General features: G+C 45.4%; 2 protein-coding genes across 4 annotated transcripts in view; one reads left to right on the top strand and one right to left on the bottom strand.

Annotated features, from left to right (window-relative positions):
• The window catches only part of LOC115843926 (uncharacterized), a 254,621-nt gene extending 250,870 nt beyond the window's left edge, over window positions 1–3,751 (top strand). Inside the window, 4 exon segments of the mRNA XM_030840489.2 lie at window positions 203–446; window positions 1,115–1,192; window positions 1,734–1,825; window positions 1,828–3,751. Of these exon segments, the coding sequence (XP_030696349.2) occupies window positions 203–446; window positions 1,115–1,192; window positions 1,734–1,825; window positions 1,828–2,307 (894 nt within the window). The 3' untranslated portion in view covers window positions 2,308–3,751.
• FAM168B (family with sequence similarity 168 member B) overlaps window positions 3,691–27,043 on the bottom strand; it is a 38,174-nt gene continuing 14,821 nt past the window's right edge. For all 3 annotated transcript variants that reach the window (XM_030840492.3, XM_060302592.2, XM_060302593.2), the window contains exons 3-7: window positions 25,999–26,082; window positions 10,617–10,759; window positions 10,307–10,484; window positions 8,373–8,498; window positions 3,691–7,929 (exon numbers count right to left, since the gene is read on the bottom strand). In XM_030840492.3, coding sequence (XP_030696352.1) covers window positions 8,386–8,498; window positions 10,307–10,484; window positions 10,617–10,759; window positions 25,999–26,082 — 518 coding nt within the window. In that variant the 3' untranslated portion in view covers window positions 3,691–7,929; window positions 8,373–8,385. The remainder of the gene's footprint in view (window positions 7,930–8,372; window positions 8,499–10,306; window positions 10,485–10,616; window positions 10,760–25,998; window positions 26,083–27,043) is intronic.

The following is a 27,043-nucleotide window of genomic DNA, read 5'->3' as shown; positions in this document are numbered from 1 at the left end:
GCCTCCTTCGCCATGGGTTCAGCATGTGGTCGTGGGCCAAGCCAGGCTCGCTCTCCCTCCCGAGATCACTTTCTGCAGCCCGCTGGCCCTTATGGTCACAGGGCAGAAGGTGAGGCAGGGCCTCGGACGCGGTCAGGAGGATGGTTCAGGCCACGGGGCCGGGCAAGCAGGCGAGCCGGGGGGCTCACGGCGTCTCTGGCAGGACCTTCTCCGCCGGGATGTGCTCTACTACAAGGGCCGACTGGACCTGGATGGCCTGGAACTGGTGGACCTGGAGGACGGGAAGGACGGGGAGCTCCATGTGAGCGTCAGGAACGCCTTCCGGCTGCGCTGCGGCCCCTCGGGGGAGAGCCAGCTGCTGTGCGCCAAGAAGCCCGAGCAGAAGCAGCGCTGGCTCAAGGCCTTCGCCAGGGAGCGGGACCAGGTGCGGCTGGACCAGGAGACAGGTGCGAGAGCCCACTTGGCCTGGCCCCACCGCGAGGGCCCACCCAGCCCTCCGTGCCCCCGTGCCGGGGAGCCGGCATGACCTTGGGACTGTGAGAGGCCGGTCTCACACGGGCAGAACCTCGGGGTTTGGCGAGGCTCTGGGACACGTCGTGGCTTCGGCCCCAGGCGTGGGTCACTGCCCCCCGCCACACGCGTGCACACACTCCATAGGGTGGGAGCCTCTGCTCAGTTGGAGTGGGAGGTGGGCGCCGGCCTCCAGAGGCCTCCCCCTGCCCCACGTGAGCACGGCATTCCCCTCCTGTCCTTGGGCCCCTGGCCATCACGCTGGGCGGTGACCAGGTCGGTTCTGGATCTGGCAAAGGAGCCGCCTCCACAGGGCCGAGAAAGGACAGTAGGCACCAGCCACGTCGGTGAGCCGGGCAGGGTGAGCGACGGGGCAGGGCGACGAGGGAGGCCGCCGAGAGGTGCACCAGAGCGCCCCTGCGGAGCACGTCCTCCGCCTGGGCGGCCGAGCCAGGCTGCTGGGGCGGGATGCTGAGCCCCCGAGTACCGTGGGCAGGGCCGGGTGCACAGAGACTGCACTGGTGCCAGGGCAAGAGGACCGTGGCAGGGGGAGGAGGGGGGTGTGGGAGGGCAGCTGTGGCTCTCATTTGTGGCCCCTTCTCAGGCTTCTCCATCACCCAGCTACAGAGGAAGCAGGCCATGCTGAATGCCAGCAAGCAGCAGGCTGTCGGGAAGCCCAAAGGTAAGCAGGTGGTGGTCCCACCTCCACCCACAGCAGCCCGGCCCAAAGCAGGGTCAGCTGGGCCTGGGTCCTCAGAGGTGCCCACTGCCCTTTGCAGGTCTGTGTTCCCAAAGGTTGGTGGTGAGGGGCTGCTGGTGAGGGGAAGCCTGCTTAGGCACGCGGTGGATATTCCTGCTCTCCAGCCCCGCAGGCTCCCGGGAGCAGCACGGTGCTGTTCGGTGCCAACTTTTCCTTCCCCAGGCAGGGCTGCTTCCTGGCAGCCGGCCTAGGCACCTCGTGGCAAGGAACTAACAGCCTGTTCCTACAGAAACGTTAAACGCCCCCCCAAGAGCAGCTCCAGGCCTCACGCCTTCCCACGACCCCTGGCCATCCCCCCTGCAGACCACGGAGGGCAGCCCAGGCCCTTGGGTGTGGTCAGCCCCAGGGGAGCAAGGGTGGGTGTTGGAGGCAGCCCGGGGACGGCCCGCTGCCCCCACAGGCTCTGCCCTGTGCCACGCGGCTCCCAACACACCTCCGACCCCTGCTCTCTTCCCCTGCCCAGCCCTCAGCCGGCCCTACTACCTGACACGCCAGAAGCACCCAGCTCTGCCCACCAGCCTGCCGCAGCAACAGGTCCTGGTGCTGGCAGAGCCCAAGCGGAAGCCGTCCACCTTCTGGCACAGCATCAGCCGGCTGGCGCCCTTCCGCAAGTGAGCCCACGCCCCGCCAATGGCACCATCTGGACCTGCCCCACCGGCGGGCCTCCAGCTTTTCCTCCCCGGCCTTCCTCTGCCTGTTACACAGACTGGAGGTGGGAGGTGCGAGGTGCCCCCATTCCCGGTTTCCTCCCCACTACTGGGGCGCTGGAGACGCTGGCTGGAGAGGCAGGCCCCCAGCACGTGAACCTCCCGCCACCCTCTCGGCCTGTGCGGGGCCTCCTGGGAGCCACAGCTCAGAACCACCACCAGGCCAGCACGTGTGAGAATGCCGCTTTGGACCCTCTTCTTGGGACTTCTAATCGTCCCTCCTGCCCCTGGTTTCTCTGGGCAGGAGACGTCTCTGCCTTCGGCCACCTGCAGAGCCAGGCTGTGTGCCCCTCTGCCCTCCTGTTCTCCTTGCAGGCCCCCAGCTGGTGAACCAGGCAGCCTGCGTCCCTGGTGGGTGGGAACCAGGAATTCTGCACACAGAAACATCTGGCCCAGAGCCCACCCGTTTTTGCTTCCCAGCCCCTCTCTAGACACTCCTGGCTGCTGGACACCCTCTCTTCACTTGTGATGTGTTTGTTTATAGTGGAAAGAAAACCATAGTCAGCTGAATACTTCTGTCAGGGTTTGTGACCAGTCCACCTGTAGCTGTGGGGTGATTCCAGAACCTGGTTCCAGTATTTTTTGTTCAGATTTTGTTTTTCTAACGGTAGAGAAAAAGAATTGTTAGTGACACAGAAAGACTGCCTTACCCTAAGTGAGCGTGAGAAGCCATAAGGACTGAATTCTGTGGCCCGGCACCCAGGACTGACCCACCCAGAGGCTGGTGGGCATGTGGGTTGGAAGGAAGCCCACATCCCACAGAGGAGGGGCACCAATGAGTGTGGCCAGGGCCTGGCTTGGGGCACGGAGCCGCCCCTGTGGCCCACGGGAATTCAGCAGCATGTACAGTCACTCTTGCACTACACCTTCTCCAAGCCAGAAACCACATTTAATTTCATAAAGAAACTTGTGAAAAATAACCTGGCTGCCGGCCCTTGTTTTCTGTGCATTTTCTCGTCCGTCCCCTCGCCACTTATCTGTTTCTACCCCAGGCCTTTCCTAAGACTAGAGGAATGAGCTAGGCCCCCAGGGCTTTGGTGGACAGAGGCTTCAGAGAGGCTCCGGGTAACTGGGAGCTGTCTCAGCACCTCCCTGCCTGGCTGCTTCCAGAGTCAGTCTGTTTAGCTGAAGTGAGTTTGGGGGACAGGCAGTCCGTAATCTTTCTGGGTCTCACCTTCCTCCTTGGTGAAATGGGGGAGGATGTGTCTTCCTCCCAGGAGGACCCAGGCCACAGGACCACAAGAGGAGGAACAAGGGTGGCTTCCCTCCCCTTACCCACAACCTGCTACCTTCACACCCGTACATACTGCCCAGGTCACTGGGGCTGAGCCTGAAACCCCTGGACTTCCTAACTTAAGAGACACTACACCTTCCATCCAGGCCAAGCCACCTGGAGACAAAACCTATGGGGAAAAATCATGAAAATCACAATATGCAACACAAGTCAATCTTTATTGAAAACTGCAGTATTAATACATAACAATTCTTGTTACAATAAACGTGCTTTTAAGAATTTTAAATCTGAGCTCATCTACTCATCAGATTGCGTAAAAAATTAAAATAGTACGAATTTACACATAATGGAATTGGCTCAGGATGGGTGTTCCATTCCTTTGTATTGATTGACACCTTAAGTTCAATGCAGAGGTGAGGGGGGCCTTTAACACTGGAAGACAATGCTGACTTAAGTTTTAAAAAAGTACTATGAGAACGGTCTAAAAAAAAAAAACAGTATTCCAAAATCGTTTTAAAAAAAACAAAAACCAATTTCCTAGTCAGTAACAGTGGCTCCCTGGGGTCTCTCTTGAGTGGCCATCACAGTAACCCCGCCAGGAACACATGAGAGCTGGCCTCAGGTCCAGCCCAACTGGTCTACCAACCACTGGTCTGCACGAGGACCTACAGGAGACCAACAGGGCTCAGGAGGCCAAGCCAAGACACTTGTCATCTCCAACACACCAATCCTGGGAGCACAGCATCCCCTGAAGCTCACTGCAGGCTCCCTGCACAGAGATGCCAGCCTCTCCTCGTCTCCCTGTCCCAAGTGACTTGACGTTTGATCCCGGGGATTCAAATAAGATTACCCCAGAGGTTTTCTGTTCAAGAGAATAGGGTGGGGAAAGAGACAAATCCTCTGAAACATGTAAGATCAACTCTGCAACTTTCTACCTGAAAAGATCAGACCCTCCTTTGCAGGCTGTCCTCTGCAGGCTCCTTTCAGAAAGCTCAGGTTGAGTAACAAACAGCTCAGGACAAAACAACATACCAACATGTGAAATGTGCTGGAGGAGAGTCACGCGGGCCACCCTTCCCCTATGCCAACCACTCCTCTCTAGAGACACACCCGTCCTTAGAAAGCACCAAGAGAAGAACCAGAAGCTGCCCCCCACCTCAAGCCCCACACCCTTAAGCCTGCCCTTGCACGGCCAGAGGAAGTCAGGCAGGCGTCCCGTCTGGGCAATGCCCAGGCTGGCAAGAACGGGGGTGTCCAGCCGTTAGCTGCCAGATAGGGAGAAGGTGGCCCAACTGGTCTGAGTAATACTGTTTCCAAATGTTTACAAAGGACAGGTGAAGAAGTCTGGGTTTCCTTCTTAAAAAGCAAGCCCCAATACTGATGCGTCTGGTGCCTGCCATCCTTTCTCCACCTGCTGGCAGGACAGCACTACCAGAGATTAGTACATCCCAAGCCCCAAGAATCTGTTTCCTCTTGTTTGAAGTGCCGATGCCAGCAGATGGAGCGAGGCACTGCATGCCCAGCCTGGGAAGGGCAGGGCGCGTACCGACCAGTTGTCCAGCCCACAGCTCAGAACCACATTCGGCTCCTGTAAATACTACATTTGCATAGCACTCAAGAAACAGAGTCACATAATACAACTGGTAGGCTTAATAACCAAACCAATAAGAATGCTGAGAAAAGGTTGAACACAAGAGACGTAAAAGATTCTGGAAGCGCTTCTGTGCTTGTCACCATGAATGGCCCTGGCCCGGATGCTGGCCTCAGTTCTCAAAGGCAGCAGGATGACGGGACCATCACTCATCGTGAAACGTTCAGTCACCTGGCCCAGATCCAAACAAGATTTCCCTAAGCAGAGAAACATACCTTCTAAACCTTAGGGGAAGGCTGAAGAATAAAATTTCTTAAAAATATTCATGAAAAAAAAAAAATATATCCATGATGATACCTATGTTTATAGGAATTAGTTCCTTTACTTGCCTGTCTCAACTTCTAAAATAACTGTAATTTAGCTGAAAGACTCTCAAATTAGGAATGTCACATATAAAAAATGCAAAATTTCTCTGAATGTTCTACTATTGTGCTTAGGATATCAAATTATGCAACTTTGTAACAGAAGCTCTATTCCTTAGTTAATTTTACTGGAACTAAATGCTGCTAAAATTACAACATATGATAGTTTTGTTACTATTCATTATATCCAGATTCTCACCTGCTAGACAAGATCTACCTTCCATATTTGGTAGCTGATGCCGATAGTTTCAAAATTAAAAAGGTTTCCACAGAGATGTATTCCATAATGCAAAAGTATCTGATGAAGTCTCCCAACTCAACTTCACAAAAGGGAAATAAGATTTTTAAAGAAATTACAGGGGGGAAAGTGTTTATAAAGCTGATGTAAATGGGGAGAAAACGAAACCCACTCTTTTCTTTCTCTTGAAAACACCATTTAATTCAGTGCTCGTGAAAACACTCACCCTGTGTGTGCCAAGTCTCAGGCAAGCTGGAAGAAACAGCCTATATAATTTCTCATAACTTCCTCCTGAATTCAAATGAGTCCAATCCTTACAGGTAGTGGCATGTGTGTTTCTGTGTGTGCGCACACTGGGACGTTTAAAAAGCATATCCTAAACTCTTATTTTCTCCTATCTTATTACGCTCAACTGGGGAAACCAACTTCTCTGTTCAGCCCCTGGAACCCTTAGAACATATTGATATTACAAACCGTCCACTATACAGATGGAATTACCAACAAAGAGTTGAAGTGGACAGTGTGCCTGGGGTAAATGGCTGCTACACACACACACACACACACACACACACACACACATGAATACACACATACAAAGGTGGGTTAAGTGCTCTTGAAGCAATTTAAAGTACTTATCAGTAAACACACTATGTTACAGACATTAGAAATAAATCTTCTGTTTACAATGATCCATGCAAAAATATTCCTAAAACTCTTATAAAATAAAATGTGAAAAAGAAAACTATGAAGAGTACTTACTATAAAAAATAAGGTTACCAAAGGCTCAGGGGTCAGGTATCCACTCACCATCCGGGGCTGAACGCCACCCCAGTGCCGGAGCCCTGACCAGCTGCCGAGAGCCGTAAGGAGAGAAAGGCGCCCTCCCCACCTGAGGCCCACAGCGCTTGAAACGACGACGGGGTGGAGCAGGGGCACCCCCGCCCCTGACAGACCGCTGAAAGGGAACAGCCCTCACCCCCCACCCCCTCCGACTTCATCTGAGGACAGACACACACACACACACCCATCGATACAAGTTGGGCACATTTAGGCAAAAATTCCTCTTGGTTTCTTATGTACAATATTCAGATTTTAAACACAAAAGCCTTTCTGTGGTAAGTTCTGGCAGGCACACACGTTCTGATGCTGCCTGGCCCTTTGCTGTCCACACGTGCTTTGTGCTGAGTGTCCCCAGCCGCGAGAAGAGATGGCCAAAGGGGCTCACAGACGACAGGCGCCAGCCCTTCCCTCACACCTCCCCACAGCCATCTCCACGAGCGCCCTCCAGGTGGTCTCAGAGGACAAGTCCCCATCGAGTGCATGGGCCGAAACACAGCCACAGCCCTGCCTCTCTACAAGGAACAATCAATATCCAATAAAGTTCTGTTCCCTTTTAAAAGTTCTTAAATATACAACTTTCTTCATAACACACAGCTGAATGAAGTCTTTGCCTTCTTTGTGAGAGGAAGAACAACAATGCCTACATATGTTTTCAGGTGACTCAGACATTTCCCGGGCGGGTGGGGGTAGGGGGGAAAGGAATGATTTTTCTAAGCTAAATAAAGGTGAGGCCAATACCTCCTCCAAGTGTGGCTGGTTCTCTCATATATTTCCCATCCCAGGAAAATAATTTAGCTCTACATAGGACTTTTCCATTAAACATATAGAAAACATCATCTCTATCTGTAAGAGATTTGTAATGAAAATTTAGATGGCAGAGAAAATTGCTTTGCTGATACATAAACCACCTTGTGTCCCTAACTGGATTCATGGTAATCCCTAAGGACGTCCACATCACACTGACCCCACAAGCCTAAATGGAGAGAAAGCCATTAACCTGGCTGCACCCCAAGCAGCGGTGGCCTCCCCACACTCTCCCCGTCCCTGCAACTCTCTCCCAGTGCAGTCCGTGCAAAAGGAACAGATGGGTGGAAACTAGAAGTCCACGTTTCCAACTGGCAACCCACGTCAACCCCAAAAGGCTGAAGAATCATCAAAGAGATTTCAGATGCTCTATGAAGAAATTCACTTTAACACTTATAACTTTAAGACTTTGCATACATTACAACAGTGCATTAGTGATACAAGTTGTAAAATACTTTTCCATTCCTTTGGATTTTGCATATGATGGTTCTGCATCAGTCACTGCAGGTAGATTGAGCAAGCTTTGTTTTTGTGTTTTTTTAACATGCATTCAACTAGATATGATTCAGAACAGATTAACACTCCCTTTTTATCATTACAGTTAGCTAAAAAATTGCCTGGCAGCCCACCAAACAGGATTTGCTTTAAGACCAACCCACAGAGTCAGTTGGAGACTGAGGGTGCTAGGACCTGCTGGGCCGGCCGTAGTAGTGTTTAGCTAAGTGTCGAGAGCATTAAGAAGAAAGTCCTGGTTGGAGGCACAAGGCCTGCAGCACCAGCTGTGGAACCTCCATGATGTGACTGCACAGCTCCATCCACAAACCTGGGGGGTGGGGAGAAAGATGGACACAGTCACACACAGCTCCTCTGGCACCACTGCTCAGGAAAGGAGGCATTCAACTGGAGGAGGAGATCCACTAGGACAAGAAAGGGCAGCAGCAAGAGAGGCAGCCGTGCTGGTTCCCACGGACCCCAGAGACTTCCAGTTACAACTGGAGTCCTACTTCCTGCAGGAGGCGGGCAGGAGACTAGAGCACAGCCCAGGTAAGGGACACAGTGCAGAGGATGCACAGCAAGAACTCATGGTTTCCTTCTTCTTTCCTCTGCAGAGTCCCAATAAGGACAAAAATTTAAACGCTGCATTGCCTTTGGATCATCAGGTAGCATTTTTCTTGGCAGTATTTAAAATGACACAGATCTCCCATTCTCCTCTTAAAAAAATGCACTTTAGTCACAAGCTGGCCTCGGGCTTCACCAGTCACTTACGTTTGCAGGGTGATCACCACTGGGGGGGCACATAGCTGTAGGTGGGCGTTCCTGGGGCCCGATACGTGGGCACGGTGACGGGGTGGGGGGCGACAGGAGTTGGGGAGTGGGCAGTCAGCAAGGTACCTGGAAGGAAGAGCAGGCATCTCAGTGGAGGGCAGCACCCCACCACTGCTCCCTCTTACAGGGGAGCTCCCGCCCAACCCCCGTGGCAAGGCGGGAGGCAGACAGGAAGAGGGGATGGCTCTGACCCACAATGCTCTCAGAACTCTTGATTATATACAAGTCAAAGATGTATAAACACAGCAAGCTCGCATGGATAGCATGTCTGCAGAAGCCTTTGGGCCTCCTCTCCATAAAAGCATACCGTATTATTTTTCCAGATGAGGTGATAAAAAGAAAACAAAAATATTATTCGGCCTTAAAAAGGAAGGGAATTAGTCACATGCTACAACACGGATGAACCCTGAGGACATTATGCTCAGTGAAATAAGCCAGTCACAAAAAGACAAATTCCGCATGAGTCCACTTATACGAGGTCCCTAGAGGAGTCAAATGGATAGTGACAGAAAGGAGAATGGTGGTTGCCAGGGTCTGGGCCAAGGGGAAGGGGGAGCTGTTTAATGGGTACAGAGCTTCAGTTCTCCAGGACGAGAAAGTTCTGGAGATGTGACACCACAGTGTGATAACACCACTGACCTGTACACTTGGGTTATGGTGGTAATAAATAACTGGAAGAGAGGGAGAGAGGGAGGCGGAGGGAGATTCCCAACTATATGAGCTTCTGAGTACCGTAAGCTAAGCATGTTTTCCCTGAAACTGCAGAAAACTCGGCTGTGTCCATTCACGGACAAGCACCACCTCGAAGCTACAGCCTCACCCGGCAGCCCTCCTCTCCTCCTCCTTCCTGCCTGCACCCACACCAGGGCACCCACACCAGGGCCTGCCATCCCCACCCTCCATGTGCCGCAAACACGCAGTTTCTATCTGTGCCAGACTCTCCTCCGCCTTCATGGGTAAGTATGGGAAAACCAAATAAAAGAGTGACTCTAAGCAGAAACACACATGGTATCCTGAAACACCATTCTCTCCTGACACGTCTTCCTTATACTGAAGTCTAGGAAAACAAAGAGGGAACTATATATATATACACACACATACATACATATGTATTTTTTTTTCTAAAGACCCAGCCATGGGCAACCAAACGCATTGTGTGTACCTGGCCCCTCACCACAGACAATTCACATGCCCACAGGAGGTAACCTAATCCCTAGACATTCAGTCAAGCCCTCAAACACTCCAAGGTTCCATGGAGACAGGCCCATTCCAGCCACAGGTCTCTTCTGCCTGTGGTTTATTTTCCAGACCTAGGGGAAGCCTGGGGAGATAAAATCAACGTACGCCAAAGGATTTCTACAGGCAGCTGTTATCTCTATGAACACAAGACCGGCTTTCCTAGATTCATAGAAACATCCGCGTTCAGACAGCTTGGCCTGCACTGGTATCCCACACTGAAGGGGAGGATCAACAGGGCCAGCCCCCAGATCACAAAGTACCCCCCCCCTGCCCAAGCTCTATGTGCTCGCCATAGGCATCTGGTCACTTCTTGTCCCTACAGCCAAGTGACTCAGCTCTCCAAAAAAAGTGGCCCCATCCCATTTGGAGACGGCTACTCAGTCATAGTCTATGGAAAAGGTACTTGGTTCATGGTCTAAACCCCACACTCCAGTCTCAACTGAAAGGAGAGCGAAGAGAAAGGAGGGGAGGTAAAGAAAAACACAACATGCCACTTCTTCCCAAAAGGATCAGATGTCCTTCCACACAACCCTAGCCATGAAAAGTCAAAGCCAAGGGTCAGAGTACTGGTGAGCTCTCCCTTCCCCCAGCCCTCATGCCATCACAGAGCAGGCACCCCAGGGCCAAGGACTCACCCGCTGACATGGCCATAGTGGTCCCCGCCACCATGCCCATGGTGACGCCGTTGCCTCTAGGCGGAGGGATGGCAGCAGGGTACACCGTCGCCGGCATGCCGTTGGGCTGCACCACTGTGGTGTGGTGGATGACGTGAGGGGGTGCTGCATACAGGGGCTGGGGGTAGTACGTGCCTTGCTGGGGAAAGAAGAGAGACGAGGGCCACAGGGTCCCACACCCAGAGGGTCAGAGCCCCGAGAAATCGGCCATTCCCACAAGCACAGTGCCCAGGAGACCCCGTAAGACTCCCACAGCGCGCCCCAGGCCTACCTGTGCGTACGGGCTCTGCTGGGGGTAGGCACTTCGCACGGGGTACACAGCGGTCTGGTAGGGGTTGGGGGAGGAGGAGTACGGTGGCACCGCCCCGCTGGTGGGGGAACAGGACACTTTGTAAGGTGTGCCAGGAGTGTAACCTGAAACAAAGAAGCCCAAAGCCTTCATTCAAACCCACACTCGGCCAGACACAGGGGACGAACCAAGCATGCAGCGAGGAACGAGGCAGTGTTCCAGCCCCGACCACAGTCATATCTGACACCTCTGCTGAGATGTGGCTTCACTGCTTAGACTTTATGTGCAAGTATTTTTTTTTTCGGGGGGGTGGGGAGAAAGTTCTACCGAGTGCATACTTACATAGGAACAGGAAAGAAACACTGGTCCTGTCGGAATTTAAATTAGCACGCCCTTGCTGGGGCACAATTTGGCATTAAAAGTATGTATGTCTTTTAACCCCACCATTCTACTTCTAGAAATTTGTCTTAAAGAAACAAGCACAGCACATAAAAAGATGCTCAACATAGCTCATCATCAGGGAAATGCAAATCAAAACCACAGTGAGGGATCTATCGCCTCACACCTGTGAGAATGGCTATGAATAAAAAGAACACAAATAACAAAAGTCGGTGAAGCTGTGGAGGAAAGGGAATCCTCATACACCGTTGGTAAGAATACAAATTGGTACAGCCACTATGGAAAACAGTATGGAAGTTTCTCAAAACACTAAAAATAGAACTACCACATGACTCAGCAATTCCACTCCAGGGTATTTATCCCAAGAAAACGAAAACACTAATTTGAAAAGATACATGTATCCCAATGTTCATAGCAGAATTATTTACAATTGTCAAGATAGAAAGCAACCCTAAGTGTCCATCAACAGATAAAGAAGATGTGGGAAACACACACATACATATGGTCGCGCACGGGAATGTTACTCAACCATAAAAAAAGAAGGAAACTTTGTCATTTGCAACATGGATGGACGTGGAGGGTATTATGCTAAGTGAAATAAATCAGAAAGAGACAAATACTGTATGGTATCACTTATATGTAGAATCTAAAAAATACAACAAACTAGTGAATATAACAAAAAAGAAGCAGACTCACAGATATAGAGAACAAACCAGCGGTTCACTGGAGAGGGAAGGGAGGAGGGGGGCAACACAGGGGTAGGGGATTCAGAGGTACAAACTACAAGGACACACATAGGGAATACAGCCAATATTTACAGTAACTATAAATGGAATATAACCTTTAATAACTGTGCATCACTGTATTGTACCCTGGTAACTTATAAAATACTGTACATCAACTACACTTCAATTAAAAAAGAAAAAAAGAAATAAGCATGGATTTGAACAAAGGCTGAACTGTAAGCATGCTCATCACAGTGTTGTTAATTACAGCAAAAACAAAAGGAAAAACTTGTGGTTTAAACACCAGGGTTTTGCTAAAAAGACTTCTGGGCCTAAGGTACAGCAGGCTGAACACATACTTTTGCCTTTGTCCCCACCCAAAATGACAATAAAGCAGATTAATAAATAAAAAGACACAAAGCCACACAGATCAAGAATAGAGAAAAGACATTTTAGAACCTAATAATTTTGGAATCTTTTTAAAAGTACAAGTGGCAAATAATTTAGCAGACTCAAAAAAGCTGTACTCTCAGCCAGCAGTGAAGAGGGTCAAGCAGCAGCCTGACACCTGGAAAGCCCCTTCCCCTAGACCTAGAAGCTGTCAGCATGTGTTGCCAGGAAGTGACGAAGGACCACGATCTGGAAGAGGGATTCAGAGGCTACCTGGTAAGCAGTAAGATGCCTGGCTCCCCTCCTGACTCCCCATTCCAACGGAGGAGTTTTTCTCCAGGGAGGTTAAGAGAGGGTCCCTGAATTGCCACGTTCATAGCCCACTGATTTATACAGACTAAACCACCAGCAAACTGTGGTACAACCATACAACAAAATACTACTACTCAGCAACCAAAAGGATAGAACTGCTGATACACATAACATGGGATAAATCTCAAAAAAAAAGAAAAATACAATATGCAAAAGAAGTCAGACACAGTAACACATGATATGAAACTCTAGGAAAGACCAACATAATCTACAGAGACAGAAAACCAATTAGTGGTGCCCAGGGGCCAGAGGGCATGAGGGCATCTTTCACAGGAATGAAGTCACTTGACTGTGGTGTCACACATCTGTATACATGTCCAAACACACCAAACTGTGCACTTATAAAGGATGGCTTATATGCAAATTATACCTCAATAAAACTGCTTTCTAAAAAGTCTGAGAAGCCATTTCTCATTCACTAGAATGGCTGAGATGGCAGAGTGCTCACACGAGTTCCATGGAACAATACAACTTCTCATAAAGCTACAAATATACTTCCCATAGGGCCCAACAGTTCACTCCTAGATACTTTCCCTAGAAGAATGAAAACATACTTCCACAACAGGACTTGTAAAAAATGTTCACCAATCTTACTCATAATAGCCAAAAGGTGGGAAATAATCCAAATGTTTATCAAGAGGAAAATGGGTAAATTATGATACATCCATATAAATACTACTCAGTATCAAAAGGCAAAAGCATGAATGAATCGCAAAGCATGCTGACCTTTTAAAAGACATCAGACACAGAGCACACACTGCATGATCTCATTTTCAACACTTAAATAAACCTAGCTATGGTGACAGAAGTCGGGGGAGTGGTGTATGATTTGGAGTGGGCGAAAGGAAAGCCTAGGCGCAGTGGTTGAGAGTCCGCCAGCCAATGCAGGGGACACCGGTTCGTGCCCCAGTCCAGGAAGATCCCATACGCCGCGGAGCAGCTGGGCCCATGAGCCATGGCCACTGAGCTTGCACGTCCGGACCCTGTGCTCCGCAACGAGAGAGGCCACAGCAGTCTGAGAGGCCCTCTTACCGCAAAAAAAAAAAAAAAAAAAAAAGTGCTCAGTATTTTGTTTTGGGTGGTGGTTACATGAGTATGACAATTGTCAAAATCCATCCAAATGAACATTTAATATGTGGGTGATTTGCATAAATTATATCTCAAACTTAAAAATGAGCTGAGTATTAAAAAAATGAAAGTTTAAAAATTTTAAACCACTTTATTGAACTGTGTTTAGCGGTGTACTTATATTTTAATCTAAAAGAGAAAAAAAGAATGAATGACTTCCAGGATATACACTAGGTTTTTTTGTTGTTCTTTTTTTTAACATCTTCCTTGGAATATAATTGCTTTACAATGGTGTGTTAGTTTCTGCTTTATAACAAAGTGAATCAGCTATATGTATACATATATCCCCATATCCCCTCCCTCTTGTGTCTCCCTCCCACCCCTCTAGGTGGTCACAAATCACCGAGCTGATCTCCCTGTGCTATGCAGCTGCTTCCCACTAGCTATCTATTTTACATTTGGTAGTGTATACATGTCCATGCCACTCTCTCACTTCGTCCCAGCTTACCCTTCCCCCTCCCCATGTCCTCAAGTCCATTCTCTATGTCTGCATCTTTATTCCTGTCCTGCCCCTAGGTTCTTTAGAACCATTTTTTTCCCTTAGATTCCATATATATGTGTGGAGTCTCAGGATTTGGAAAAGCAACGTTAAAGACAAGAGCAACGTTAAAGACAAGGCAAAAACAAATATGGTATTTGTTTTTCCCTTTCTGACTTACTTCACTCTGTATGACAGACTCTAGGTCCATCCACCTCACTACAAATAACTCAATTTCGTTTCTTTTTATGGCTGAGTAGTATTCCACTGTATATATGTGCCACATCTTCTTTATCCACTCATCTGTTGATGGACACGTAGGTTGCTTCCATGTCCTGGCTATTGTAAACAGAGCTACAATGAACACTGTGGTACATGACTCTTTTTCAATTATGGTTTTCTCAGGGTATATGCCCAGTAGTGGGATTGCTAGGTCATATGGTAGTTCTATTTTTAGTATTTTAAGGAACCTCCATACTGTTCTCCATAATGGCTGTATCAATTTACATTCCCACCAACAGATACACCAGTTTTAAATGATCTTTTTTTTGAACCACAAGTCCCCCTTTCCTCCAAGGGGCCAAGTCAGTCCTGGAGACCCACTGAGAACCATCATGCACTTGGTGTGCCTGGGTTCACTAAGACCTTAAATGCCATGTTTCTCGTTTATTCCCCAGAGTGTCCCTCATGGTGTTCATGATGAAGATGCTGGTAAAGGTGTTAATGCCCCAAAGTCACACACATCAGAGCAGGTGCTCAGACAAAACCAGATCCAGCTGCACTGAGCAATGACTCCTTTGCCCAAACCAGGTAATTCCCAAGCTCAGCTCGTATCTGTTTTAAGGAGAAAAGACCCTCACAGGTTTCCCTATTTATGTGTTTTAGAAAAAAAATTTTGTATTGAAGTACAGTTGATTTACAATATTGTGTTAGTTTCAGGTAGACAGCAAAGTGATTCAATTATACACACACACACGGGTTTTTTTCATATTCTTTTCCATTACAGGTTATTCTAAGATATTGAAATAGTTCCCTGTGCTATACAGTAAATTCTTATTACTTCTCTATTTTATGTATCTATTTGTATCTGTTAATTCCATACTCCTAATTTATCCCTCCCCTCTCCCTTTCCCCTTTGGTAGACTGAAGTTTGTTTTCTGTCTGTGAGTCTGTTTCTGCTTTGTATATAGATTTGTATTATTTTTTAGATTCCACGTATAACTGACATCAATATATTTGTCTTTCTCTGTCTGACTTACTTCACTTAGTATAATACTCTCTAGGTCCATCCACATTGCTTCAAATGGTAATTATTTCATTCTTTTTTATGGCTGAGTAACATTCCAACATACACACATATACCGTGCCTTTTTAAACCAATCACCTGTTGATGGGCACTTGGGTTGTTTCCACGTCTTGGCTATCGTAAATAGTGCTGCTATGAACACTGGGTATCTTTTCGAATACGAGTTTTTATCTTTTCCGGATATATGATCAGGAGTGGGATTGCTGGATTATATGGTAGCTCTATTTTTAGTTTTTGTTTTATTTACTTATTTGCTTATTTATTTATTGGCCACCTAGCACAGCTTGTGGGATCTTAATTCTCTGACCAGGGATTGAACCCAGGGCCCCGGCAGTGAAAGCGCCGAGTCCTAAACACTGGACTGCCAGGGAATTCCCTATTTTTAGTTTTTTAAGGAACCTCCATACTGTTTTCCATAGTGGCTGCACAAATTTACATTCCCACCAGGTTTCCCTATATTATTTTGAAATTCATTAACTATTATGTAAGTAAAAACAATGCCAAAATTTGAAGACACCAAATTTCAATACCAGTTTTGAGCTGAAAGAGAGTAGAATAAAGAGTCTCAGGATTTGGAAAAGCAACATTAAAGACAAGAGCAGTTAAATCCCTCTCTCTAGCTGCTCATCTGCTAGTCTTTAAGAGGGACAGAAAAGGAAAGTGATAGTTTCACAGGTATATACATGTTAAAACCCATCAAATTGAAGCTTTAAATACATGTACTTAATTGTACACCAATTATACCACAATAAGGTGGCAAAACATTTTCTTTAATTACAAAGAAAAAGGTAATTATGAAAGCCACTAATTTCTAACCCTGCATTGACACTCCCAGGAGACGGCTCAGTGATAGCTCCTAATTCCCCATAAATGACTGACTACATCAGAGGAGGAAATGAGGCACTGGTGCCTGGACACACTTGTGACCAGTCATGGTGATGGAAGCACTGCACCAGGGCAGAGTGCTGCCAACTGCCAGAGTGCATCACCAACATCACACGCCATGCTTGGGGCCAACAGGGCTTGTCAAAAGGTCCAGCCCTCTTGACAAGGTGTTGACTTCAGGGGAAAACCACAAGGAAAGAGACCACCAAAACAGCAGCACTGACACAGTCCTGGCTGGCAAAAGCAGGAGCAGGTCGTCTCAAAAACAGAAGCTTGTGGATGAAGGCAAAGTAGGTCTGGACAGCTCCCTCCACCGCGAGCTACCCTCTCCTTCCCACTTCTCACAACCCTGCAGCAGCGGCATCGTTGAGTTAACTCACAGGGGAACACTGCTAAACGTGGTCCCACTGGCCTGAAGTAAGAGAGCCTCACTGGAGTCACTAAACTCACATCTGACCAAAAGGATATCAGGTTTTTATAAAAATGTCGGAAAATCAAAATATTCACAGAATTAGCATATTTTGAGAACAAGTGCTAGACTTCAAACTTGAAAATCACGTTCAGAATTTCTGGTGCTAGCCAGTTTTCATAGGTTAAAAGGAACCAACAAGGTCCCCCCCTTTCTTCACTGTACAATTAAAAAACATCCATGACATAGATGAAACAACTGGAAATATAAATACTGATTGTAGTATTGATAGTATTAATTATAGTTATTTTTTAGGTGTGATGATATGTATTTTTAAATTCATCTTTTAAAGATAATACTGAAAAACCGATGAATGTGATGTCTGAGATGGGCTTCAAAATAATATAGGGGAAAGTGACAGGAGTACAGATGGAAAAGATCAACCGTAAGCTATTAACTGCTAAGTCTAGGGCATGGGCAGGTGGACCCCGTACTGTGTACTTGTGTATACTTGTAACTGCTGAAGCTAGGGTGTGGGTAAGTGGCCATCATCCTGCTGTGTACTTATGTATTTTTGTTATTTCAAATTTTTCATAATAAAAAGTCTTTCAAGGTGTTTTATAAAGGTTAGGTAGATTTATGGATTAAAAGAGACAAGAGACATAACAAACTCAACTTTATAAAAAATTCAACATGTAAATTTTGAATAGATCCTATTTCCAAATCTTTTTTAAATTTTTTGGGACAAATGGGCAAATTTAAATATGAATTATAAAATGAAATGAGAGAATTACTGCTTCTAAGTATGATAACAGTATCACAGTCATGCAGAAGAGCATCCTCATTATGTTATGTTGAGGGTCAAACTGAAGCCCACAGGACAAGTGCCAAAAATGGCTATAACTCTGAATTGCTTCAAGAAAAAACCAAAAACAAACAACAAAACGTACACACACACTCATCTTTATATGGTAGATAAAGCACATATGGCAAAATGATAACTGATGAATCTCGGTGCTGGATATTATGGACATTCACTACACTGTTCTCTCAACTTTTCTGTATATTTGAAAATGTTTTGTAGTAAATAAGGTGAAAAAATTATAATGCCTTCTGATGGTGACACACAACTGAGAGAGGAGCTAAGAAAACCTTCCAGGAAACAACAGTCATGCAGGAGCTAAAGGGACAAGGAAGGAAGCGGCAGAGGTCCCCTGCTACTAGGAGAGGAACATAAAAGCTTTCTGAGCCTTTAAAAAGGCCATAAGCTAGGAAGGCATGGCTCTTCAGCAATCTGATCTGAAAGATAACCTGGCAGCTAGGTACTAGCTGGAAAGACGAATAAAGGTAAAATATGCCAATGTTCAATACATACACAGCCAACCCTCTATGGAAAGTCATGGTTCTACAGGATAAAGTGATTCAAAAAAGAATGAGAAGAGAAAGGAGAACCTGTCTGAGGAAGTGAAAACACACAAGCAATGCATTCATGACCTGAATGAAAAACTGGGAGAAAATAGAGCCTCTAAAAAAGCCATCAATATTCCTAATAAGAAAGTCCATGACAATTTTGTCTCTGTTGAAACTGCAGAAAGAGCCTGGAGCTTGGATTGAAGAGAAGCTGGAAGCTGTCCACCTGAGTAAGCTTCTAAGGACACGGTATGAAAGCAAAGTTAGGAAGATCTAAGCATACAACTCTCCAGAGAGAGGTCCTCTGATTCAGAAGCACTCTTCTGGCCCACCATATCCACTAAAAAAAAGGTAAAGTCCCTTATTTACCACATTCAACAATAGGCCAACTTATGATGTCGAGCTTTTCTTTTAAGGGAGGCTAGATAGAGGCCTACTGCTGCAGAAACCCATCCAGCAAGTCTGAGGTCTCTTAATCATCTGAGATATCTTTTTTATAACACCTGCCTCATATGTACACTTTATTGAAGATAAAGAGATGACTCCAAGAAGCTACCATGTGTATGCATTTGTCAGAATACAATGAATGGTATATTTAAAATGTGAGCATTTCATGTATGTAAATTTCACCTAAAAACAAAACCTAAAAGAACCGTAAACAAATATTAACAATATGCCCACTGAAGTAGATGGGGAAAAGCATCCTGACATCCACAACTTACTTCAAAACACATGAAAAAACAAGATGGACTGAAGGATGGATGGAGTAAAATGTTTAATTTTAAAAGTTGATTTTAGGGACTTCCCTGGTGGTCCAGTGGTAAAGAATCCGCCTTCCAATGCAGGGGACGCGGGTTCGATCCCTGGTTGGAGAACTAAGATCCCACATACCGCGGGGCAACTAAGCCCGCGCGCCACAACTACTGAGCTCGCGCGCCTCAATGAGAGAGCCCGCGTGCCTCAAACTACAGAGCCCACGCACCCTGGAGCCCGCATGCCACAACTAGAGAGAAGCCCACGCACCAAACTAGGGAGAAGCCCGCGTGCCACAACAACGAGCCCACACACAACTCAGATCCTACGCAGCCAAAAAACTAAAGAAAATAAATTTTTTTAAAAAAGTCAATTTTAAAAAGTTTAATTATAGAAACTTGGCAGTCCATACGTAGATGCTTACTGTGAATTTTTTCAGCTTCTCTGTATGTTGGAAAAATAGTCACCCACTATTTCTACTAATTATAGCAACAATTTTTAATATATATTATCTTACTGCTTATTCTTGTAACTGTGAGCTATGTCCTGAACTCTTGAGAAAATTGATTTTGGTTTTTTGTATGGGCATGAATATTACATCACTTTCTATCCAACACTGAGACAAATCAATTTCAAGGAAAGCAAATATGTCCCCCAGTCAATTAAAAACCAAGTGTGTATAGGCACTTTCCTTTTTGTTTTATATAACACCAGATCCACTGTCTCACACCAGAGAATCTCAACAGGAATCTTATGAACTTAAAATTTAAAAATACATAAATAAATATACATACATCTCATAGTATCCAAACTAGACACTTTGTGAAATAATATTTAGATCTGCCAACCATTCACAATACAAAACCAAACACACGCATTGCTTGGTCTTTCAAAAACACTAACAGCTTTCCAGATGCTCCTTCCCTAAAGACGATTCATAAGGGTGCCACACAGACAACACACTGGCCACAGCCTTCTTCCCCCTCACTCTCAGCAAACATGCATCACCGCAGGCTGACCTCCTCTCTGGGCAGAACTCACGCACAGGGCCACTGCTCTCAGGCTGCTGTGAGGGGCCAGAAGCTTTTTATATCGGAACAGATCATTTTTCCCCAAAAGTACCGCATACCACACAAATTGCGTATAGTAACTTTCTGAGTATAAGACATTTATTTAGAAAATTTGGAAATTCAGAAACATATAGTATATGTGAGGAGGAAGGACCTGCACCAAACACAGCATCATGAAATTTCATAACCTGGAGACAGAACTACTACAGAGCACCAAAGAGACGCCCAGCTCAGTCAACCAAGCATCAGAAAGGTACCGACATTCTCAGCAGCAGCAACAAAACTGGCAAACAGTTCGGCAATGTCCTCAAAATTCTGAGGGGAAGTAACTGCTAGCCTAAAATTCTATATCCAGACAAACTAACAATGAAGTGTGAGTGCAGAATAAAATGTTTTCCGACATGAAAAATCTCAAAACTGTGACTCTCCCATATTCTCCTGGGAGATTACTGAAAAAGATCCTCCACTAAAACCGAAGAGTAAACTACAAAAGTAGACAAGGAATCAAGTGGAAGGGAAGAGGAGAGAACTCCCTGGGGTGATGGAGGAGAACGACCCAGTGTAAGGCCCAGAGGACAAGCAGCCCAGGCCAGAGTAGGAGAGAGGGTTTCAAAAAGACACCACCAAGAAAAGAAAACACGAACACCTTACGTGGCCTAAAATGCTGAGAAGAGACCCCACACCTGGGGGGAAGCTGAGGGTTTAATTAACTTTGTGGTTACAGAAATCTAATAAAGGACACTAGGTCCAGGGAAGAAAAAGTAACTGCAGAAGAAAACAGCCACTCGTTCACAGCAGTGAGCAATGCTCACAGGGTCACAGTAACAGGGGTAGGAAGGAAAATTAGGAATCTTTAAACTATGTGAATGTAAACCTTTAACTTAAGTGAGAGAGAGAAACAGAGGCCATGACCCCACAACCTATTAACACACTAATGCTCTTCTCTCCTGTGTGGCCCGCCTTAAGTGAAACTTAATTTTTAAACAAACCTGGGATCTTACTTCATGGACATAATTCTGAACTTAAAAAGAAAGTGACATATCGTAAAGCATTTCCACTTACTAAGTATCCCTCATAAACAAGTAATAAGACCAGTTAAACACTGAAATAAGCCAACAGTTTAATCAAACCATGACTTTACTAGATATATCTACATGTATACATAAATATTTGCATAACTGATTATTCTCATTTTTAAGCTTCTTTCTATTATATTGCCAAACTGTCCTCCAAAAATGTTTCTCCAATTTATCCGCCATCCAGTCATGCATGACAGCAACCAGAGAAGCCTTTCATCACTCCTAGCAACGTTTTCATCTTTTAAAAATATGTGCCAATGTAATATCTAAATCACCTCTTACATAGAGCTGACTAAAAAGAACTGAATGTTTTCTTGATGATTTCAGATGACCAATGCAGATATTAGTTACAGATACTCCTGGCTGTAAGCGGGAACAGAACAGAAGCCTGAATGTGCATCCCTGGTGCCTTGGGAGCTTGATTGCGTGCTTGCAGCTAGAATCCTCAATTAACACAGCTGAGGAGATATAATGATTCATTAAACAAAATGCCCAAAATGAAACATCTTTCCCAGGAGTGACAGAGTCAGGATTTGAGCCATATCTTGGTAATGCTACAGCCCAAACTCTTTCCAATATACTGTTCTGATTCCAAAAACAGACAGCCCTCTCTGGTTGCACATGTACTCAGCCTACTAGGCTTGTTCATGAGGATGAAATGAATATCACCTCCATTTCCAGATTCTGAGTGATGGAATCTTTCAGCAAAAGACATGACATCTCCTCACAAGGTTCTCTAAAACCTCCCTACGTCACACTTGTAAGAGCTAAGAAATAAGCAGTGTTAGGGCTGCAAAAGTGCTTTAAAAGCTACATACACAACCCCTATACAATACATCAGCTTTGTCCAAAAATCTGGTGGTGAGAGAACCAGAACATTGAGAAAGCAGCAGAAATGGAGAAAAATTTTGTTTAATTTTTCTATAGTGACAATTTTGGCTTACTCATCACATAAGAAATAAAAGCCCACTGAAAAAGTTAATTTAAAAATTCAAGCTATGAACAATAAATGCTGGAGAGGGTGTGGAGAAAAGGGAACACTCTTGCACTGCTGGTGGGAATGTGAATTGGTTCAGCCACTATGGAGAACAGTATGGAGGTTCCTTAAAAAACTACAAATAGAACTACCATATGACCCAGCAATCCCACTACTGGGCATATACCCTGAGAAAACCGAAATTCAAAAAGAGTCATGTACCAAAATGTTCATTGCAGCTCTATTTACAATAGCCCAGAGATGGAAACAACCTAAGTGCCCATCATCGGATGAATGGATAAAGAAGATGTGGCACATATATACAATGGAATATTACTCAGCCATAAAAAGAAACGAAATTGAGCTATTTGTAATGAGGTGGATAGACCTAGAGTCTGTCATACAGAGTGAAGTAAGTCAGAAAGAAAAAGACAAATACCGTATGCTAACACATATATATGGAATTTAAGAAAAAAAATGTCATGAAGAACCTAGGGGTAAAGCAGGAATAAAGACGCAGACCTCCTAGAGAACGGACTTGAGGTTATGGGGAGCGGGAAGGGTGAGCTGTGACAGGGCGAGAGAGAGTCATGGGCATATACACACTAACAAACGTAGTAAGGTAGATAACTAGTGGGAAGCAGCCGCATGGCACAGGGATATTGGCTCGGTGCTTTGTGACAGCCTGGAGGGGTGGGATAGGGAGGGTGGGAGGGAGGGAGACGCAAGAGGGAAGACATATGGGAACATATGTTTATGTATGACTGATTCACTTTGTTATAAAGCAGAAACTAACACACCACTGTAAAGCAATTATACCCCAATAAAGATGTTAAAAAAAAAAAAAAATTCAAGCTATGAAAATGCTGAGGATCCCAGAAAAAGAAGGGAGCACAGCTGTAGCCTAGACTCAGATCAGGTGGCTGCAAGCACTTGCATGACACCGGCAGGACCTTCCAAGTGCCTTTTATCTTTTTCATTCACAAATTTCACATACATCTTTATTCCCAGCTTCTCCTAAAAATCTGAAGATCTGGCAATGCTGGGCGAGCAGTGTGGCAGCCGACCACTATCCAGCACCCATCAGTGGACACCCCTTTCAACAAGGCAGGCCCTCTTGGCAGCCACTGTTCCCACCAAGACCACTACTCCCACCTGCCCGCCCCAGCTTCTGGGTTAGAGGAACAGCTTGAGAGCAGTCTTGGAAAAGAGGCAAGAAAGGGCCCATCTCCCTACAAGAAAGGAAACACGCGAGAGAAGAGGAATGGCACCTGCTCTACAGGTGGGCCAGAGGAGGAAACTATCAGACACCAGCACCAGCCCGATAAACACCAAACTTTCCCTTCAGGGGAGCACTTCATACCCTGGGCAAGGAAAACGGCTTCACCAGCCTCAAATAAACCTGAGGCTCTTTTTGTAAAAGAATAAGAAAGTTGGAAGCTTTTAGTACATTTTTACATCAATTTGTACTCCATAGAGAAAATGAGTACAAGTGAGCTACGCTGGAGAATTCTAGAACAGTGACATTTTATGGTTGTCTGCAGCATGATCACATACAGTAAAAAACAACTAATACTTATGCAAACATAAACTTCAATCTATTCCTACCACCATATAGAAAAATTAATCCAAAATAGGTCATAAACCTAAATGTAAAACCTAAAATTATAAAACTTCTAGGAGAAAACCTTTGTGATGCTGGGTTAGGCAAAGATTTCTTAGAAACGATACCAAAACCGTGATTCATAAAAGAACAAGATGATAAAGTGAACTTCATTAAATTTAAAAACTCTTGCTCTTTTAAAGACACTGTGAAGAGCCACAGACTATGAAAATATATTTGCAAATCATATATCTAATAAAGAATACTCAAACCCAACAATAAAAAAAAACTTAAAAACTGACAGGCAGAAAAGGATGTACACAAACACTTAACCAAAGACACACAAGTGGCAAACAGGCACACGAAAAGATGTTCAACATTATTAGTCATTAGATAAGTTCAAATTAAAACTACAGTAAGATATCACTACATATTCACTAGGATGGCTGAAATTAAAAAGAATGACTATATCATGTATTAGCAAAGATATAAAGGAAACTGAACTCTCTTCCACCGCTGGTGGGAACATAAAATAGCACAACTCCTTTGGAAGAGTGTGGCAGCTTCTTACAAAGTTAAACATACGCCTGCCTTAAGAGCCAGCCACTCCACTCCTCTGTATTTACTCAAGAGAAATGGAAGGGTATGTCCACATAAAGAATGTACACAAGTATTCACAGCGGTTTCATGTGTAACAGCCTCAGACTGCACATAGTCCCAATGTTCATCAGCCAGTGAATGGGTAAGCAATTTGTGCTATTTCTGTACAATGCAATACTACCCAACAATAATAAGAAACGAACTACTGATATACACTACAACATGGATGTCAAAAATTATCCTGAATGAAAGCCAGTCCCCCAAAAAGGGCATTCAATATGATTCACTTATACAAAATTTTAGAAACTACAAATGATCTGTAGTGAGAGAACACAGATGAGTGATTTCCTGGAGCCTAGGTGAGGTCACAAAGGGGCAGGAGAAAACTTTTGGGGATGAGTGATATGTTCACTCTAGACTGAGAAGGTGGCATACATCGTATCAAGTACCCTTTAAATATATGCAGTTTACTGAACATCATTCAGACCTCCAGAGAGCTGTTTTAAAAAAGTTAAACAAGATGAGATGTTTCACAAAAGGAGATGGTGGTGCCATTTGGCCCTTAAATAATCTAGTGAGTAATAACATAATACTGCTTGTCCCAGGGAAGGGATGTTCCATAACAGATCCCAAAAGATGGCACAAAGTAGCAGGTTCTCTAGTTCTTGGGGGAGAAAGAGTGTGAATAAAAGCTATGCAAAAACAAAACAAAATCTCTTTTGGAAAGAACAGGTCAATGTGTCAAAGAGCTAGGGATTTAAAGTTGGGACTCTAGGCTTCACTGTGTCTTAGTCATGGGAAACCATCATAACTGCAAACATTACTCTGGTGTAAGTGCAGGGAACGTGAAGTCAAGGAGAGAAAGCTTGGGAGCAGGAAGACCAAGCTAAGAAGGTCTTTCTCTGGGTGTGAGCTACAGGGTGAACAAAGGCAGTCAGAGTGGGAATGGAATGCGAGTCATGGACAGAAGGGCCACGGAAGGAAGGAAGAATTTTATGATTATCAAACTGGAAGAACTCAGGAAAAGGACACTGCTGCTGTCTCCTCTCCTGTCAAGTTAACCATGTGAGGCTAGGGGTTCCGAGGGACAAAGAAGCACCCCGGCAGACACGTGAGGCTGAGCCTTCAGGTCAGAGTGTAGGTCACCACTGCTGCAGCAGAATCACAAAGTCCATCCTGGGTGAATAAAGCCTGGAATGAGCCAACACCAAAATGCAGGCTCAAAGAGGAAAGTCCCATTTAAAAAAACTGTCTTTACAAGGACCAGACCCAAACAAATTCCACTTTCAATTGTACCACTTGATTTCTAAAATCGGAAACTATTCTCATGCACCTTACATAGAAAACAAGACTTTCTTTTAAAGCCATAATCAAGGTGCTCAAGTTCTAGAGAGAAATCAGTTATCTCTAAAAATGTTAGCAACATGGAAATTCTACTTATTAACATGGCAACATGATCTTTAGTTTCTAATAATCAACACTATTTCATAAATACATACATGTTCTGGCACAACTAGTTACCTGTAACAAGCTATGATGGAATGAAGATCCGTGTTGTGGAAGGACACCAGAAATGCAATATACTGATACAAAGCTTTATGTGCAATAAGAATTAAGCTTTTATTGTACTTATTAAGAAGCCTAATTTTATGAACCAATAAATCATTTCAACCCCAAATCCCAATTCTATAACCACCCTTCTCAAAATCCATCCACTTGACATTCTCCCCCAGCCACATGGACAAAGCACTTTTGCCACCCAGCACATATGGCCTGCTTACCTGTTTGGAAGGTAGGATTCGCTCCAGGGTACATGTTGGGGGAATAGGCAGGAGCTGCTGCTGCATAGCCCATGGGGAAACCAGCTGTAGAAAAAAGAAAAAACAATGTGATTTTAAAACCAGGGCTCCCACAGACCCAGCTGTCCTCAGCTTCTTCACCGCAACCCCCAGACTGACTTCAGGAGCCCAACAGCGCTATGGGTGCTGAGCAGGTGGTCTCTACTTGTCTCCTCTCCTCAGAGCTGTGATGGGTCACAATCATAAACGAGTCTTTTAAACCTAAGAGTATAAATGCTTACAACTTTCTAAATTTATTTGACAGAAACTGAATTAGAATGAAGTAAAAAAAATATATATCCTAAGCTGAAGTCAGAAAACTCTCAATTCTTCTGGCAGTTTTATTTTCGATTCTAATCGCCTAATTTATTACTTAGCAAGAGTAATAAGAGTGTTGCAAGCTTCACATGCTAAACGGGCTCTAACCAGCACCATACACAAATGGAACTGGGAAAAATCTAATCACACATTCCGTTTGCAAGCAACCTGACCTTTGTTAACACAAATGAGGAATCCTTAATAAGACTAAACTACAACCACTAATTGATCACGTGAACACAACAGAACCATCAAGAAAGACGTTAGTGTTTCAGCCAAAGCCAGAGGGGCGGGTTTCCCTGGTGGCGCAGTGGTTGAGCGTCCACCTGCCGATGAGGGGAAAACGGGTTCGTGCCCCGGTGCGGGAAGATCCCACATGCCGCGGAGCGGCTGGGCCCGTGAGCCATGGCCGCTGAGCCTGTGCGTCCGGAGCCTGTGCTCCTCAACGGGAGAGGCCGCAACACTGAGAGGCCCACGTACAGCAAAAAAAAAAAAAAAAAAAAAACCAGAGAGGGGCCTCAGTTATTCGCTCCACGTCCCTCACAGCTCTCAGCTCGATCCATTCACCACGCGACAATGGGGCCTTAAAGAGCCTTCTCTACATTCAGGGCACAGAGCCAAGATGACCCAGGTTTGCTAGTCTACTACCTACACAAATGGTTGTGAGAAG

This window comes from Globicephala melas, chromosome 7 (genome assembly GCF_963455315.2).
Source record: "Globicephala melas chromosome 7, mGloMel1.2, whole genome shotgun sequence".
Taxonomy (NCBI): domain Eukaryota; kingdom Metazoa; phylum Chordata; class Mammalia; order Artiodactyla; family Delphinidae; genus Globicephala; species Globicephala melas.
The sequence above is the reverse complement of the archived record's forward strand: the minus strand, read 5'-3'. Positions and strand labels throughout refer to the sequence as shown.